Below are 19,852 nucleotides of genomic sequence, written 5' to 3' on the forward strand. Positions count from 1 at the left end.
CTCTGTTACAGTGAGCACTGTGTTTTGAGCAGCTAGAAAAACACTGTGCTCTGGACAATGCAGTCCAAAACAGAAAGCATGGAACCTGCATGCAATGCATCCTATGTTGAAGATAACAAATCACAAAGCAAACTTCCATAGGAGGTTGGATAAAATCCAAATCTTGGCACATTTAGAAAGAGCTGCAAACTTGCACAACTGGATACCACTTTCTCACTACCCAAGTGACTATACCAACTGCTTCCTCAAGAGCTGTTGCCCACAATGATGTTACTCCTTAACCTGCATGTGTAAGGAAGTTTATTTCCTCTGGACTTTCAATCTGTGCCTGATGGATGGCTGTGAGCAAAACTTTTAATGATGCTGAGTGTGCATTTTGTTTGTCTAAATGGCTGAGTTCACACTTCAACCTTAAGATGGAGGAAGACAGTGAAGCAGCACAGCAAACAGATATGCAGACAAGGTAAAGCCATAGATTTTTGTTACTGTTTTTGTTTTAAGAAAGCACACTGGAACTATCAACAGAGCAGCGTGAAACCCCAAAACACAACGATTAGTGTTCTTCATTCCTACTTTGTGGATTAAATATTGCTTGCTTGGGTCTGATGGTCTTTCTAGGAGAGAAAGAAGGGTGGTAGGGTTGGGGAGAGTCATTTATGACCACATGAAAAGGAGATCTGTTTGTCATTCACTCATCTTCAGACTGGATAATATGGAACCATTTTACTAGGTTACGTGACTATTCCTCATTACAGTCTCATTCAGAAGCCATGCCTTATTTCCACAGCAAGAGAAAGATTTTTCACATTAATTTCAGGTTGAAACAACAACAATTCTTTCTTCATTAGCTTTGTTTCAAAGCATACTTCCAACACCTACTAGTATTTACCAGTGTGTGTGTTCCTCACACCTTTGTGTTTTATTTTATAGTAAAAACTCTTCACAAAACAAAAATACACATTAGTAACAATTTTTGTTTAGAGGCTGCTCAGTGCTTACAAATATATTTTTTAAAGTTGCTAGGATATCAGTGATGGGCAGATGCTCTAGACCAGATATTCCTGTTGGGCAATGCTCCAGCTACTGCACCCTCTGCTAGCATCTCAGATCAAATGGGTCAATCCTCTCAGGGTGATCAGAGAAAAATCAGGAAAGATGGCAGGGTAGACTTTGCAGGAGCTACTACAAATGAGCCGACAGCTGAAACTTTTCTCAGATATAGTAAGACTAATATCCTTACACACAGCAATAAGCTTAAGCAGCCAAATCTAGAGATATCAGGTTTTCAGATAAAAAGTGTCTTCTGAACAGCCCAAATCTTTTCTAGGGATCTGATCTGATTATCTGAGGTACAGGAGAAACAAACAAATATATATATATATATATATATTTAAATGAATGGACGGCAGACACCTACTTAGAGTTCACTTATAGCAAATACTATAGTAAAGCTACAGCGGACAATGGCAGATAAGGACTTGTCACTGTATCTTTTTTTTTTTTTTTGGAACAGGAGGGTGAAACTTTGAATTGTTAAGGGATGATGTGATTATTGTGAAACCCAACAGGAGTATTGCCACATGCATCCACAGATGAAATACACACCCAAAGCTGAGCAAGTTCAGCAAAAGAAGCAAATATAGGAAAAGACAATTCACCTAATAGATTAGCTAGGAATTCAGTTAGAAATAATGATTTATCTTTATTTAAAGCTCACAAAAGAATGAGAAAAAAGAGAAATGACCCATCATCAAAAGCACTGCAACCATCAATGCACTCTGCACTTAAGACCCTTCCCTCCAGGCAAAAGCATTAGGCACCAACACAGTCGCTACAATTACAGTCAGGTTCTGCACACTGTGCTTCTAGGCAAAACAGTGCCCATTGGGGAAAAGTGATTCACAAACTCTAGAGATACAATCCTTTTTCTTTAGTAACTCCAAATTATGCTGCTCTTGGCTTGCTCTGTTGGAATCTGCTCAACGCTGCATCTCAAAAATTCAAAGTGAGTTGCAAAAGTGAACTTTGCTAATACTTCTGTATATTTTTAATATTTTAACATCCCTAAAATGTTTATCATGGGAAAAGTTGCTTTGCAGGTATATGTCATTACAAATTCATTTACAGAAGTTATATTAGTGGAAGTACCTTTAGTAGTAAGTACTGAGTAGGAAGTACCCTTACCTTAAAGTACCTTTAAATAAGCACCTTTTTATTTGCAATAAACAAGCAATTCTTTGGTCAAAATGAGGCCAAACAAAAATTGAACTTACGTGATGAAGCTAAAATTTTGAAATGATGAAGCAATAAAAAAATAAAATAAAAATTCTTACAGCTCTGTCAGCACTTACTAGAAAGATTATAGATAATAACGATTCAAGCCAGGACAAGAAAAAAAAAAAAAAAAAAAAAAAACAAGCAGTATTACAACCACTTGAGCATTTGATAAATACAAATGTATTTTCCTACTTGCGTAAGAAAAGCAACTTCAACATTTAGTTATATATTCAAAAATAGTTATTAAAATGGAGACTGAAAGTAGCATTGTGGGGTTATAGACTGATGAGAGTGTGTATTTAAGATATTTTGGCTTAAAGGTAACCCTTGTTTTTATTCAAACATCATAAGACCATCTTTTAATCTTTTAAACCTGATTTTCTTGGACAAGAGGTAAACTAAATCAGGGCCCAGATTCTCAGCCAGTGAGAAGTAGATCTGAAGCTCAGCAAGATGCACAGGCAGCCCATGCAAGGACTAGCTCCCACCTGGGAGAGCCATACGCCACGCACACACAAGCGCGTGCTCTCCAAGTGCCCTCTCAGGCTGATGTTCTGAGCTGCAAACTGCATTAAAAGCATGACAAGGACACATGATGCTTGGCCCCAGCCAGGTGGGACACAAAAGAACTGCATACTTTGTGTCATAAATTAGCTATCATTTTGCTGAAGAAAAAGTGCTTGCTCTATTTATAAGAGGAAGGTTCAACATGGGAAATCTTTTTAAGGAGTTAATGTCAAAGAGTACTCACTGTTATCCGCAGTATGGAAGCTTTCACAGAGGTCCATTTGTCCTGTCTGCGGTCTATGACAAGGATAAATCCAATCCCAGCATCTCGCAAACTAAGTTTGGGGGGAGGAAAGAATGAAAAAAAAAAGTTCAGTTAAAAATACAAATGAAGCTTCTCTGGTTCTCTCATTCAAAAAAAAAAAAAAAGGCAGCTTAACCCTTTTGTGCAGAATCTTCTTTATTTAAAGTATTTAGATGAACACATACTATACACCATTGGAAAGATGCAGCAGTCCCAAATATGTCCCACAGAGCTTCAAACCATATTCAAATCATGAATTGTTCTTTTTCCATGAAAGGTAGTTTTCACATGTCTTGTGCAGATATTAGTTTAGATGAAAATGACACCCCTAGGTTCTCCATTGTTTTGATGCTGATATAATCCCTGCTTCATGCTGTTTTCAACAACAAAGTCATTTTCCTTTTGCATCTGCTTTCGACCTTCTGTTTGGATTGTCTTCCTCCTTACTAATATTTAAAAGTCTTTAAAAATGCAGGTCTTTCTGATCATTCCACGATATTGCTCTGTGCATCTGAAATTCTCTCCTGCTCCCAGGTTACAAACTTGTTTTCAGGTAGGTTTTGACATTCACCAAAGCAAGAAATCCCTGTGGCGTTTAAAAACTCAAAGTCACAGACCATAAAAATGAGATAAGCTGCACTTCTCTGAAATGGAAACATCTGTGAGAAAGAGCACTCAAATCCTGGCGTACGGGTGACCTTTCTTGTTCGCCTGTGCTCAGCTGCATGTGCTACCGAGTACAAATAAAGGGATCTGCTCCTGTTTTGTAATTTCCCATCTAAGCCAATTGTGTAATGCCAGCAGCAGACCTTGCCGGCCAATCGCAATCAAAACGAAAACGACAGGCAAATACAAAGCAGACAGACCTTTTTTTTTTTTTTTTTTTCTTGTAGATTTTGTTGTATTTAATCTCTCTGCTGCACTTTGATTGCAGATACTAATTTTACTGCAAGGCCTGCTGACCCTACTATGTGAAGTTCTGGGAAATATTATGTATTGATTTGTTGTCAGCGTACCTTAAAAATATAAAATAAAACCAACACAACACAATTTTAGGATCCTGTATTCAAAATTGCTGAATCATATGAAAATACCTGCTTTGCTTCATGGGGTAGCATAATAACAGGAGGACGTCAAGGAGAATGAAAATTACAAGCATCCGGATATGGCATCTTAAGCTGATCTTTAAAACTGCTAATTTAAACATGACTTACAGTCCGTCCCCTCTCCCTTAGGAGCTGTACATCTCTCAGGTTTACAGACCAGATATTTAGGGGAAAATATAATCAGAAGCGCAAAGAAACATCAACGCTTTCTTTCAAAAGCAGAAAATAAGTCATTTTAACACAGGAATATTTGAAAAGCCACCCTCCTCACTGCCCACATTCAGTGCATGTTACTTAACTCTTGCCTCCGGGTTAGGATAACACTGATAAACAACATCCGAGTGCTTGCCTTGTAAGCCTGAATAATGCTTGCAGACAAATGGGGCATTATATTAGGAATATGCTTACCACTACAGGAAATTTCCACTATTTACTAAAGCTTCCCTTCTTCCTTCTCTGTCCTGATTTGAAGGGCAAGGGGAAGAAAGAGATCTAGATTGCTCTTAAGCATTTTCATGTACCCCATTAAAACCTGCCATGATTTTAATGTTTAGTCACTGAGCGAAATAAAACGCTAATAGCAACCATGTTCCACAATAACCAGGTAACAAGCTGAACCCCTTGGGTCACACAGCCCAATGTGAACGAATGGAGTCCAAAAGGTGCTATGACTCTTCCCGCAACAGTTTGTGTTTGAAAGTTTTAAGACTCCAAAAGAGCTGTTTTCCATAATCAGGGGAAGTCCCCAAGAGCCCTGAAATTTCTGCACACTTCCTCAGTGCGAAGCACAATCTCAGATCCCACAGAACAATACAATGTCTGCATCACATTTCCAGAACCTACTGACATTGTTGTATAACAGGAATAAAATTAAAGCCTCTGACAGAACAATCAGGTTTCTTTTCAGGGCACAGGGAAGGACAGGCTCGGCTGGGGACCTGGAGATCTGGACACCAGGTCCACGCAGAGTGTTCATCACCTGCCTCAGCACCTGACATTCGGCAGAGCCTAGTATCAAAGACAAGTGTTACTGAAGTAGAAGAGCTGACAAAGGAAAACAAACACATCTCCAAGATAGCCCAAAAGGTGTCCTTAGCCAGTCTTTTTTGATTCAGAAGAAGGCTCCCTACCAGGCTCAGAAATAAAAGCCAGCTAGAAGAGACTCAGTGGCAAAGTCTTGAACACCTGACTTCAAGCCATTAGCACTCATACCAGGTTGCCTAAAAATATTAAATGCTCTGTTCTGAACCTTTCACTGAGTTTTACGTCACTCAAAAATACATAAACTGTCAACTTCTAAGTCAAAATTTGACCCTCCCTGCCCCCAAAAACGTTAACGTGTCCTACAGAAGATGAGAGATGGGAAAGCATAGAGAAAAACATAAAAGGTAAAGGAGAACTCCAAGTTGCTACCAGAAAACATCAGAAAGGTAACCTAACAGTTCCCCTCACACGTTCAGCTGTTCCTAAGTTTATATTTATTACTTCAGGTGCTCTGAAGGAAAGGGACTTTCAAACAGTTACTGTGGGAACACGATTTGTTATCCTGATGGCAGCGCCTCGTTGCAAAGGGCTGGCGATTGAGCCTGCGATCCAGCTCCAGCAAGTGGTAATCAGGAAGCAACAAACCAAACTGAGACGTCGTGTACAACAAAGTTGGGAACACTAGGAAGACAACAAAGCTGAGAACACTATGAAGACAACAAAGCTATGTATTCAAGAACAAGTAAACACTGGAAACAGGTCTGTTTGCCAGTCCAGTCTTGCTCAACTTCCCTCTCTTCCCACCACCCACACCTGCATACACAGTTACAAGACAATGCCCAACCTCCTCCCCCCATTGTGTGATGAATGGTACTCCAGTAACACGCATGTTTTCAATTTTTCCTTGGCTCCTGATTTAACCGAGTGCCACCTGCCCCACTTTCCCTCAGCTGTATTTATTCCATTCTACCCAAATATTCATTTCCTGATCCATTCCCCTCTATTTGCTGGAGAGGAAAGCATTTTGGCTTCTGTTCTTTGCGTGTGGCTCAGCAGAAGAATGGACGCAGCCTCTGATGGACACAGCCTATTCCTGCTCACAGAGCTTCACCCCATGCCTTGCTCCAGTTGTGTTGCACTCGTCAACTTTAGCCCAGGTCTTCCCATGCATCTGTATTATTCTTGAGTGGGCTTTGTCACCACCATCCATGTTTGCTCCTGCCATCCGTCACTTCAGCCAGTCTCATTCCGTGCTGCCTGGTCCCAAGAGCAGCTCAGAAAGCTTGCTGCCACTGCGTCCCACCAGACATAGTGAAGCCCCTGATCAGGCCCAGGCCACAACTTCTGATACCCAACTCAGCCAGCTACTCTGAACCTGTGATCTGTGATTTAGGCAGATTTTTCTGAAGGTATTTTCTTGACACAAAGGCCCTCATTCTCCTAAGTGTCAAGTCCACAACCAAAGGATGGAGACACTTGAGCTTCTGAAACAAAGGGCTGTTTCAGCCTTTGAAAGCACAGTGAATTGTTCCCTCGCCCCTTGGGAACAACCTGATGCATGGCCAAACTTAAAAAAAAATCAACACAAAATTCAGGTGAGGAATGGAAAGAAAATTTGGCAGCATTATAAATGACTGGAAGCCAACCTTACAGTGAGAAACAGCAGGCAAACCTAGCAGAAGCACCTGCCTATTAAGGCTCCTTGACATTTCCCTTACAACCTCTGTTTTTTTATTGTAAATGCATTAACTTGTATCCGGTGTACTTTCTGAAGGATGAATTATAAGCTTGTAATTCCAATTTAGTATTTCCTTCCTCTGTTTCCCTATTAACACAAGAAATACATCACGAGTTAAGCTCTGTTCTTCTGTTTACTCACCAGCACAAAGAACAGAACATTTTTAGAAAGGCAGAGAAACCACCCCAGCTCTGCAGGGAATACATCCAGCAAGCTCACAAAGGTCAAGCCAGAAAGGTAGAAAGCAGGGCAAGGGGAGTATGGGCCGCAGATGACAGATAACGGGAGAAAATGCAGCACAGGGTAGACTTTCTGCTCAGTTCCCTCCCTCCACTCTGGTGAACCAGTGCAACACCATCTGGGGATGGTGAGAGAGCGAGGATAAAATACCTGCCCAACAAGCACTGACTTTTCCATGTAGAGCAGGACCTGAGTTTTCCATTTCATGACTCCTCAGCTTTGGATTATGGGGACATCTCCCTCTCTGTCTAGTTTGCAAGACTTGTGATCTCATGCACCTGGGGGAAAGGGTGGGAGAGCTTACATAGGGCTGCAGAAAGGAACTTCCCTCTGGTGTATGTGGAAGCAATTATATAGTCACCATCTGAAAGATCCCTGTATTTCTCCGAGGTATGGGTGGTGACAGCTGCTACACAAATAAGTTCCTATTGCTTTTACACTGCTGTATGGAAACTGCTTGCAATCATTGCTCTCTCTTACCAAGAAAAGAAAACAAATCTTCAGGTCTGTCACATTGGCTCGATGATATCAAGTTTGAGGATGTTTGAAATGCAGGGCAACATTTCAGGTTAAGCAATTCCAGTTTAATACAAAATTCATTTCAGTCTTAAAGTCTTACTGTTAAACAGTTGGCTTACATTATACTCAGGATCATTCCCCACCTTGGCTACCTCTGCCAATACACATAAAAGGACTAGGAATTCTTGCTTTCAATGGCTGAGCAGCTATTTCAGCAGTAGGACTTCAGTAGTCTGCGAGGAATTACTGCATCAACTACACCAAGGCAGAGACTGCAGCGAACTGCAGGCAAGTCACCGCACTATAAGTGGTCTATAAATCCCTAATACCCCAACTCTTAAAGCTTACTCCCTCTGTAGCTTATCACTAATCATTAATAAGAATCAGTGATATGCAGACATGGCTTGAAGAGATGTAGCGTCTCTTCAAGCTGCTCACAAATCCTTCTGGTATACAATATATGACGTACAATACCTTTCTGGTATACAACGTGCAGGTCTATATAGGATGCACTGTGGACCTGGCCCATCTGCCCATTGTCGACCATCCTACTGCACCACAGAAGGGGCAAACATACAAGACATGGTGACAGATCATCTTAGGAATGGTAGTGACCGCCCTGTCCATATAGCAGTTACATTTAGTCTTGCGTATGCCATGAGAAAGGTTGTGTGGACCAGCTCTCTAAATAGACAAGTTGAAGCTCAAACAGGTTCATCATATGAGAAGTAGACGGTCCCATAGCCTGAGCACTTTGAGCATCAAGTGTTCCCATCATGCCCCTATTGATGAAAATCCTCCCAGCTGCTACCACTCTGCAGGAAGAGGGGTATCGTCCTATATATTATATTACATATATAATCCCTGTGGGTTAGGGTAATCAAGAACAGCATTCCCTGTGACTTTGCTTAGGAACTGGCTGTAGAAAACTAGACAATACTACCAAGGTTATCGTTTCCCAAGAGAAACTTTGCCTCCTACATTTTAAAATGCATTTCAACTGATTGAACCTCGGCCACTTCAAAGACTACTTCCCAACTCTCCTGCCACTGCAAAGGATGTCTGCTAAGGGAAGTGAGGGAGGGGGGGGGCAAGAACTCTTTCTTAATCCTAAATGTTTCACAGATTCAAAACAAACAAACAAACAAATTCCTTGGCAAAGAATGAAAGCAGAGATTTGCCTTCTCTTTAATGGCTTTTATGGGCTCTAGAAGACAGTCAGATAATATAGTGAAGAATGTGGTATTAATAAACCCATCTTTGCTACAGCAATTATTAAAAAAATAATAATAAAAAAATCAGTCAAGCCCTATGGTGACAGGAACCCTGCTCTAAGGTTGATTTCATGTTAGCTGTTTTCATACAGCTTTTCCATCAAAATGAAGAGCAGCAACAATTCCCCTAGCATAGCCTTGTCCCATGTCTCCTGTCCTTGTGCCCTTGGAAAACCAAGACTTCTATTTGAGTTTTCGATACATTCTAGAAGATGCGGTACTTCCTAGAGCAGAAGAATTCAATGGCTTATGAATTTAACAAAGTAAAAAAAAAAAAAAAAAAAAAAAAAAAAAGTCAAATCATAACATTAAAAAAGTCCAGTACCTAAGCACTGGTAGCAATTAGATAGCAGTTTCACTGTCTTTTAATTTTTCATTATCGCAACACCTACTTTGTTTCAAAACTGGCCAATCCATTTGATTCCAATACCAACTGACCAGCCGGGTATTTAACAAAAAAGCAATAAGAACAAGAACACAAAACAAAACAAAAAAAACAACAACAACAAGAAAGCAGATTTGACACTTTCCTGTAATTCTTGAAAGGTATTTTGCTTTTTAATTTTCACATATATTTATACTTGATCTAATCTTTGTATTTTGATCTTTGACAGCTTCTTTCTGTCTATCCAAAGTGAGACAGAAATTAATGATTTCTTGTCCTTGGTAACCACAAAGCTTAAGGAAAATAAAATGGTTTTGTGTTTTCTTGAGTAAACGATGGAAATAGGAGGCTATATCATGCTCCACAAAGCCCCAGTTTGAAAGCTTCAGATATCTCAGGCTTTTATAGCTCGTAATACCCAGCCTCACTGTAGAAGGCACACAATGAAATCAATTTAGAGATTGCAGGAACTGAAATAAAGCTATAAACCAGGCATTGTTTGGGCTCTACACTGGACAATGAACTTTCTAGTTTCAATTGGTAAAGGAGCCTGTAGGTTTTAACACAGTATCTAAGCTGAATACTGCTTTGTAATGCTGCTGCTATTTCAGATGTTTTCTAAAACCCTGCACTTAAATTAGTACTTTAAAGCATTCAATTGAAAAATAGCCTGGAAAATAAAAGTGCATTATAATCCTTTATAATGACAACATTACAAATGATATTCCAAATATATTTTGTAAATGCACAAGTCAGACTTCACACCTAAGACAAGTTAGAAGTGTTTTGAAAGCAAGAAGGTAATATCTTCCAACTAATTATACTTGCTCCAAATTATCAAGCTTTAAAATTGCATTTGTTATTTTTATGACAGAAAATTTGAGGTTTGCATTGTTATCAAAGTATCAGTGGCAAAGAAAAGAAACTGCCAAGAAAATAAATAGAATGAAAGCATATTCCCAGAAGATGGTTGTATATGCAATTGCATGATACTGTGATGATGTTTAATTGTTTTGACAGAAAATAGCAGTTTGGTGCCAAATTCTGCCACAGATGTATGACTGCACACATCCGAGAACAGAGCTGTTCCTAATGAGCATAACATTTATGAACATAATGTTTCTGAAGACACGAGTAAAGCTCTTTGGCTATCTAGCAGACCTCCAGAGCTCCCAAAGCAAACTGGCCTGACATTTCAGCTCTGATTCACACCGCGGGCCTGACATCTCAGTTTGGATTCCCCCAGGAACCACCTCCCATTGAGGTGTATAACCCGTCTATCAGATAGCACTTTTTAATCCAGTAACATTTACGAGGGGAAACAAATACAAACCAAACCAAAACCGTAGAAACAATGAAGAGCGCCCTGTTTTGTTTTATATATGGGGCAAAATTGGAACACAAGGATGACTTCTGAATAATTTTAGATGGAATTTCTAACACTTCTGTTGTTATTTTTTTTTAACCCATATCTCTTCAGCTGAAAATGCTGGAGAAGTCAGACAGTGCAGGAAGCAGAGCTGAGGACATGTCCATTGCTTCTGGTCTCCTTGGAAAACCACCCGTAGAGCACAGCCTCCACGAACAGGTTCAGCCCGATCTTCCTGAGATGCCAAGCTTGGTTTGAAAGTCACTGTGCTGCAGCTTTATTTCTCTGTACCCAAATCTCTGGAATTCGGACAAAATTTGCCATCATTACTGTGTTTAACTAGGGAATTCCTGTACAGCACTTTGACAACAGGCTGTTGGTATAGACCTATTTGTTATTTTGGCCCTTTCATAGATAGCTGAAGGCACATCAACTGTAGAAGGAAAAATACACATAACCCAAATTTAGGCTGACTATTGTTCATTAAGAAAAATGACAGAAAAGAAGGAATTCCAGCAAAAGAAATTAAAAGTGAGACACTCAGGAGTGCTGCTATCCAAGGGCAGCCTCTAGTGGTCTGTCCAAAATCTCTGAAATACCAAGTGAAAATGTTTATATATAAAGCTCCTGGCTGTACCAGCTGCGTTTCACCCAACACAGCTTATGTTGTCACACCCCATGACAAGAATATAACCTGTAAGCAACAAGACAGCATTTCTCATTGATTCTTATATTTAAAATCTGATTTAAAAAATAAAAATTGCCTAGCTAAAACAAAGAAACAAACAAAAAAAAACCACAACTAAATCGCTATAGGTACAACAACATCCGTACTATACTGCCCTCATTTTCATTTTACGCTGCAATTTTTAGAATAGATGGATTTTTAAACATGCACTGAAATCACAGCATTTGGACCTTCCTTCTCCCTTTCCCAGTTAATTCCTCCTATATCTTACCCAGAATACTACTGATGAAAAGCTTATCTGTTGTTTTTCCTATTATTCTTACTTTTGGTCTCAGCTGTTGCTAGTTCATGCCTCAGGTATATCTGAAACATTCATACCATATTTCATTTTGCTCAGAATTGGTCAATCATCAGATACACAAAATTGGACTTCAGGATCTCGCAGCAAGCCGGCAGGATATATGAAAAGAAGAATTTAGACGCATGTTGGGTTGGGAGGTAGCATGAATAAATAATAAGAAAAACATGTTAGGCAAATTTTTGTAGTTTGCTCATGAGGCAGAGGAGACCAGAATCACAGAGCCTGGAATAGGAAAACAATGAAAATGCTTTGGGGAACTTTATAAGCATAGACAAGATAATTGGGCATTAGTCTGTGTCAGCAAGAGAGACCTCAAAGGCCATATAAACAGGCAGACAGAGCAATGAATACAACTCCAAAGAGCTTTGTCCAAGGGGCTGACAAAACCTGGGACATCTCCAAGCTTCACAGCCTCTCCTGCAATGACTGCAGCCCCAAACACCACGTCTGGTCATTGATACCTGCTCCAACCCTACCGCTCTACCAAAGATCCTATAGGACTGTGACCACAAAGGCTCTTGCATCTGCTTTCAAAGCAAGAACCTGCAAGGAAGATGGGTCCTATAAGAGGCATACTGTAGATGAGGTGAGTGACAGATCACTGTGACCAGAAAAGCTGCTCTTAGGCCTTGGTCTCAAAGGAAAGCAAAGGTCTTTATCCTGCACAGCAGCAGGTCTCCTGAAATCATGCAATGCAAATCCAAACGTGGCTACTGGAGGCACCTGTATACAGCACTGCTTGTGCTTCTTGGCCAAATAAGCAGCACAGGACCACAGTTTATTTATTTTCCAGCATTTGCACTGATTTATATAGCATGCACAATCACATTTCTCTTTGCCTCCCCACTCAGCTTCAGATATGGGGGTCCCTATCTTCTCCATTATCTCCTACTCTGTGACCTCACAACACACTCACACTTTCATGCCAATTCCTCCTTAAAACAAACAAACAAATAAATAAATAAACATTAGCTGATTGGAGCACAGTATGGCTGGCTATATTCCATCATATATGCTGACATCCTTTCTGCTCCAAAAAGCTTATGCTGTTGGTGGGGGGAGATGAGGGAATATAGTCAATGTTAGAATAAGAACTGAAGTGCCCAGGCATAATCTTCCATCTCTGCTTGTATCACACACACCGATTTCTTTTCCATCGGCCCTTTTGTACAGTCACTTATCAAGTTTTACACCACTAAGGAATTACACATTCTAAAATCAGCACGGCATAGATGCTTTTCTGCAGGTAAAATAAATAATCATTAAACGACAAAGTCACTGCTTAGCAGACCCTCTTTTAGTGTGTGAAGTTAACTAGAATAAATATTGTTAGGGCAGAACTTTTATTTTTTGAATAGAAAATTCAGTGTAATTTCTTCATGCCACACAGAATTGCTTTTGTAATGACTGAAGAAAGATAACAATTTTGAGGACTCATTTAGACTTAACTACAGATGGCTGAAGTAGGCCACATTATCCTTAAGGGACAATTAAGGATAAATAGGTCAGTAAATGCGAAAGGGCTCCATGTTGGTTGAGCTTAAGTAAATATGAACAACAGAAAGCCTGAGTGCTCCTAGCTTTAGAACAATCAAGTCTGATTCCATGAAAGCATTTTACACCAATTCAGACCTATGACATTGGAATTAAATATATTTTCAGTATACTAAAACAACCACTAATGCCATTGCAGGAAGTACTGAGATACATTTTCTGGAAGGCTGCATGCTGTGTTTTAGGAAGGTGAGTTTATACTTAAATAGGGTGTTAAATTCTCTGCAGTTGAGATTAGACCTAATGAAAGCTCCAGCATGAGGTCCAGAATTTTACTAATTAGCTTCCTCAATTTTACCTTGTCTCCTTACCAGATAAAATTTACCACTGGATAATGTTTGTCATGCATACAGAGCCTGTATACTACTCAAATCCTCTAGGCCCTGAAGGTGTACGTGGAATTTAAAGAATCCCCTCAACAGGGATGAACCTTAGAACAAGTTTAATACATTCACAAGATGGACATCAGAACAACCATAAATTGCCCCAAACCCAGGAAACATTCAGACCAGTTAACACATTGAGCTTTGACCTAATGTTGTCAAACAACGTATCTGACACAAAAGCTCCCGACCACCACTTTACCTCAGGATTCAACACTTTAAACGTAAACCTTTGCATTTCTTTTCTGCTTACAGGAACATATGGCATTTACAACTGTTTGGCAGCTGTGCTCAGAGAGGAAGGGGACGCACAGCATGACAGATTTTGCTGGAAGCCCTGGGATGTTCTCATTGACGAACTTGAGGGGCTGCCAAGGTAACAGCAGGATACAGGTTCCACATCTTTAGCCTGGATTGTAATCTGACAAAGAGGAGACCATGGAAATGAAACACAGCTGACAAAAATAGACACTGAAGCTGCAAAACTGTTGCTCAGTGTGTCAGTGTGAACTGACAGGGCGTCTGGTTTTTGGCACTTCTTACCCATTATGTGGTGACATTCGTCCCCAGCACTCCATAAAATAGAAGTAGTTAGCTCTTAGCTAGCAGCTGGCTGCTTATTTAGGTTGCAGATAAATGAGGTAATGTGTGGTTACTCTCCCACACTGCCTCCTCAGAAGGTCGGCCTGGCCCTGTAGGACTCTTTAGGCCCAAAGACAGAATTACCCTAATGCAGGTGCCCCAGCTCCCAGAGCACAGCAGTGAAACCGTGCTGACAAGACTGGCCAGACCCGAGCCTGCTCCTCACACATGCCCTGTGCACACCAAGAAGGTTTGTTAGCTTCAGCAACATCCATACCATGCTGTGCCATGGTCGTCCAGTCCCTAGCTAGATCATGGAATCATTAGGGTTGGAAAAGCCCTCCAAGATCACCTGGTCCAACCACCCCCCACCACCACTGTCACCCACTAAACCATGTCCTAAGCACCACATCCAGCCTTTCCTTGAACACCCCCAGAGATGGTGACTCCACCACCTCCCTGGGCAACTCGTTCCAATGCCTGACCGCTCTTTCTGAGAAGAAATATCTCCCCATTTCCAACCTAAACCTCCCCTGGTGCAACTTAAGGCCATTCCCCCTAGTCCTATCACTAATTATCTGTGAGAAGGGGCTGACCCCCAGCTCCCCACAGCTTCCTTTCAGGTAGTTGTAGAGAGCAGTGAGGTCTCCCCTAAGCCTCCTCTTCTCCAGGCTAAACAACCCCAGTTCCCTGATGCGTTGCAGTGCCCATACTAATGAAGTCTTCTTGGATGTGAACCCCTCTGAGAGGCTTAGTGAAGATGTTTCCTTTTAGTTTTTTGGCAACCCGATGTTAATCCCAAACGACAGAGAGCTGGTGCACTTAGTAAGGAAGGGTCTGGAGCTCGCCAGGCCGTAACAACAGAACTTTATAACTCCCAGACGCCACTTTGTGAAGTTATCTTGTTCTATTTCGTAACTTGGCCAGGCTTGCTCCCTAATTTCACACACTAGGCGGTACTACGAACAATAGCATTTCTTAGAACACCACACTGTGTTCGGGCCTTTGTGAACCATTGTGATCTTAAAGACGAGGACATTCTCCTGGGCAGGAAACCGACGGGGACAGCTTTCAAAACAGGAAATAGCAGAACATGACAATTTAACCTGAGATATGCTTAGGATCATGCAGCGGGACAGAAGGGCATTACAAATAGAGGCTGTAAAAGGCTCTGTCTGAATACAAGTACAAAAGGCCTGTGTATTGTATCTAATAAGCAGTGTGGGACTGAAACTGGCCATGACAACTCCAATTTTTCTAATCTATACCATTTCTTTTGAAGGAAACTTTGTATTTAAGACAGTGTTACCCATTTAGGATATTAATTTTTTAATCTCTTGTGACCAAAAAAATTTTAGCTTGCCTTTATTTTTGTTTAAGGATGAACCTGTAAGAGTAATGAAGAAAAACATTAAAGCTATATCATTTTAGTTTCTCATACAGCATATTGTTATCAGATTGCAGTAGAAACTGCTAATTAGCCAGAAACAAAACTATATGTTTAAAAATCCCCCCCCCCCCCCTTTTTTTATTTTTTAATACTTCAATTATTTACTAATTTATTTTGGACTAAGTTCTCATGTCACACCCCACATTTTGTAAACTCATTTTCCAAGAATGCATACACGCTGGTAAGTTAATAAAACATGTTAAGTGTCAGCTGTGATTGATAGAAATAAGCACATATAACACTTGCCTTCAGTGTACATCATAGACCTTAGAAGTCCATTTGCTAGGACAAATGCACAGGTGAAAAAATACTTTCAAAACAAGAAAAAAAGGGGAAAACAACCTGAATGCCCTGAAATAACTTCTTAAGGGTACATTAGGCAGTTGCTTTAGAAGTCCATTCCAAACTTGAATGGAATATTCTTCCTTCACCCTTTGTATATGGGATGTAAAAGGCACATCTCACAGGAGCCTCTCCCACTTTGCAGTAGCAATGACAGACACTGCATGGAAGTCTTCGTATTTTTATTCAACTCTGTGGTGAAACAACCTTGTCTTCCTACCCAGCTCAGCAGCAATCCCCAAAGGACTCACCCAGCGAAGTAACAGGAGACATCCTTCTCTGAAGGCTTTAAGGAGTATCAGACCAGCTACACAGATATTATAAAGTGTCCTCAAAGCATCTCAAATATAGGCAAGACTTAGCCTGCTGTTCTCTGCTGAAAGCCAATTGACTTTAAAGATCTTCTCTCTTACAGACATGTAAATACAGATATGAATTTATTCAGAAACCACATTGTTAAAACCTATTAATTCCTGAAGATCAGTACTTATATCAGAAGTATTTGTAGTAATTTAACATTGTAGTTAAAGTACTCTTCCTTTAAGGCCTTGCCCTAAGTACATTACATATTGCCATGGATTCTCCTTCTTTCATCTTGGGTACTACAGGTATAAATCAATAACAAAAATCACTTGAACTAAGTAAAGAAAAAAAAAAAATCATTCTCAGGAAGAGAGTCCCCCAGCTTTTCGATACAAAACATTTTGTACTTCAATAATAGTACTAAAGCCACTAGCTGCTAAGAGGAAGAATCCGTTTCAGAAGTATTAGATGTATATCTTTACAACATACATCTCAATATAAAATGAAATATAAAAGGACTGGCTATAATCTTCCACTGTCTATAGTTCTTATCCTTAATCCATCGTTTTTTCCTGATACAGCAATGATCTTTAGGTACACATGGTACATGATTGTTCTCACATAGCATGTCAACAACTTTCTACTGAATATTTTGAGATTATTACAAACCATACATGAGGTACTGTACTTTATCTAGCTGTTTATAGAACATATATTTTCCTTGCAGTGTTAGCAATCTGAGGAAGATGGTTCAGCTTTTTGTTTAATAATATACAATTGCACCAGGGTTAACTGCGTATCTTAAATTGAAATGAGGTATTCCCTTTCCACTGTCTCCTTTCTTTAACTTCCTCAACTTATCAGACTTCCACACTGGAGCACACAATGATAGCTCTGCTGTTTGCATTATTATACTGCCTGGTCATCTAAGCTGGATCTAAGCTGGTAACATGCAACTTATAACAGTTCAGTTTCTGAATGCAAGGTGACCCGTGAGATATTTAACTCTTCATTGTAGCAGTTCACTATGAAAGGGACAAGAAAATGTTTGTACAGGAAAAGCTTGTTAAACTCAGTGTTTAGATAGTACAGAATAATAATTCAGTGAGAAGGGACAAGGTCATGTTTACACCTATGCAATCAGAGGGAATAGTAATGACGTGTTAAGACGTTTTGGTTTTTCTCTTTTGACAGGAAGTCCTAAGCTAGTCTTATTACCAAGACTTTTACAAGTACTCCTTTCACTTAGGAACAAATCTTGAAAATCTGATGCCACAGCTAGAATTTACTATACTAGTAAATATTTTATTAGGCAAAAATCTTCTGCAGAACATAGAAAGGTCCTTTCTTATGGGGATCTTAGCAGTTTCTCATTGTCATTCCCATGAAATATCATTTCCCCTAACACATGACTGCAGGCAGTCAGACAATAAGCTTTGAGTTATTGCTGCCAACCCCTTGCTGTGATCGGGAATCTTGTGCAGGGCCAAGTGGCACAAACAGCCTAGCATGTTTTCCAAGGAACTGTTGTGGCTCCAGACGTGTCTGTGCTCTACAGGGCTTTTCTATGAAAAAGCCTCTCTCCTTCCCCTGAGTCAGAACAACCAAAAGACAAAGTTATGTATTTCATAAGTTAAATGATACTGATCAGTAGAGGGATTCCATGCATAAAAGCTGTAGTCTGTATTTTTACCCTTTCTGTAAATTTGTATATCTTAGACTTTTTTAATAAACTCACAAAACAAATAAATGATTAACTATCTCCCTCTGCTTCCCTAAAAAGCTGTTTCCAAAGCATCCCAAACAGTCTTTAAAATTTTAGCCATTGAAAACTAGGATAACAAAAATCCTGCCTTGTGACAACTTTAACAACACTAGAAACATCAGCAATTCAAAGTTCTCAATACTGCCCATCTTTGAGGTATGTACAGTCAATAGTTTATTGTTCGCAGATGTTTTATGAGGGGATGTACGCTGACATCTGGTTAGCAGCGTTTCTGCAGTTTGTTATTCCTATATACCTGCCCAAGGGCTTATAAACAAAATTTAACACAGTAAGCTTGTAACACCATTAGAGAAGATGTCAGGGATGACCAAAGCCCTTTGAGATTAAAGCAGTTCTCAGGCACTAGAAAGGTCACAGTTTTATCAGCATTTTAACAGTGGCATTAACATTTCACCTTAAAACTTGTAACTAAAAATATAAAAATCCAAGAACATAAAATATGGTTATAGTCATAAAAGTTAGTATCTTGCTTTTTCTATCTACCTATCTGAGCTATTCTCCTTGGTTTACACAGGACAGTGATCTAAAGAATTAGAAACTAAAAAAAGGAATAACAAAAACAAGAACCTTCCTACAAGAACAACCAAACTTAAGCAACAACTGCTGCTGGCTGGAATATGCATAGAATAATTATTGGAAAGTAGGGAAAAATTAACAAAAAAATCTCCAGAAATTCTGCTCCCAGACTTTTAATTAGTCAAAAGGTGCTCCCACCAAACTGATGCTCTGGGATGCCTTCAGTGTTCCTCCCTGTGCCAGATGCTGTTTGAATTTCTCACATGAACCCCACTCTGTGAAGAAGTTCAGTGGGCCACAATAAAGTGTCTTGCCAAAGGAGGACTCTCGAAAGGAGGAGCAGATGTGAATTTAGCACATAATTATTTGTAATAACAGTATTCAAGAAAGATACTATCAAGGGAGACTTAGCAGCACACAGCTTAAACAGCACAAGGATAAACAAAGAAAATTAAGCTGACTGTTGGCTTCACAGCTCCTCTCCTGATTACACCTAGGTGTTAACAAGTTCAACCAGCACAGCACCTCATGGTGCTGCGTATAACCGGTGTTCCCTGAAAGGGAACAGGTCCTACAAAATAATTAAGAGGAAAGAGTTTTACAAGAAGAACTTTTTTTTTTTTTTACTGTATATGCATGAAAAGAAATAAAGCATGTGTGTGCATGAGGGAAATACACCATGATTAGTTTCAGACACGAATTCAGCATGGCCCATGCTGAGTTGCACTGAATGTTGTCAGTGAAAAGAATGAGAAAAACTGCTTGAGACCAACATTTAATTGGTGTTGGACAACCTGCGTTTCTAAGGGTGTTTAACCTGGAAAAGCCACAACTCAAGTTGGAAGAGACATAACAGATCTCAGTTCATACAATAGTTCAGGCTTGAAGGAATCTCATGAGGTTTTCAGTCCAACCTCCTGCTCAAAGCAGGGCCAACCCAAATTTGGATCAGGTTATTCAGGGCTTTGTACGGTCAGGTCTTGAAAACCTTCAAGAATGAAGACTCCATGATATCCTTTGGCATCCTGTCTCAATGCTTCATTATTCTCCCAATAACAAATTGATGACCAAGTCTTTCAACCACCTAGTAGCCCCCCCTGTCAAGACTGTAACAACCCAAGCTGGACACAAAGCTAATGGGAGAAGACTGTAGAAAGTTTTGCTGAAGTTGAGACATGCACAGC

At 39.9% G+C, this 19,852-nt stretch overlaps 1 protein-coding gene across 14 annotated transcripts in view; it reads right to left on the reverse strand.

Annotated features, from left to right (window-relative positions):
• MCF2L (MCF.2 cell line derived transforming sequence like) overlaps positions 1-19,852 on the reverse strand; it is a 162,522-nt gene that overhangs the window by 36,569 nt on the left and 106,101 nt on the right. For 13 of the 14 annotated variants that reach the window (XR_004748227.1, XR_004748226.1, XM_035317599.1 and 10 more), the window contains one exon: positions 3,029-3,119. Coding sequence is in view for 11 of the 14 variants with exons in the window: in XM_035317599.1 (XP_035173490.1) it covers positions 3,029-3,119 (91 nt within the window). In the remaining 3 variants the exon portion in view is untranslated. Of the gene's footprint in view, positions 1-3,028; positions 3,120-3,280; positions 3,835-19,852 lie in introns of those variants that run through there. The other variant, XM_035317704.1, reaches the window with a different exon arrangement.

Source organism: Oxyura jamaicensis, chromosome 1 (genome assembly GCF_011077185.1).
Source record: "Oxyura jamaicensis isolate SHBP4307 breed ruddy duck chromosome 1, BPBGC_Ojam_1.0, whole genome shotgun sequence".
Taxonomy (NCBI): domain Eukaryota; kingdom Metazoa; phylum Chordata; class Aves; order Anseriformes; family Anatidae; genus Oxyura; species Oxyura jamaicensis.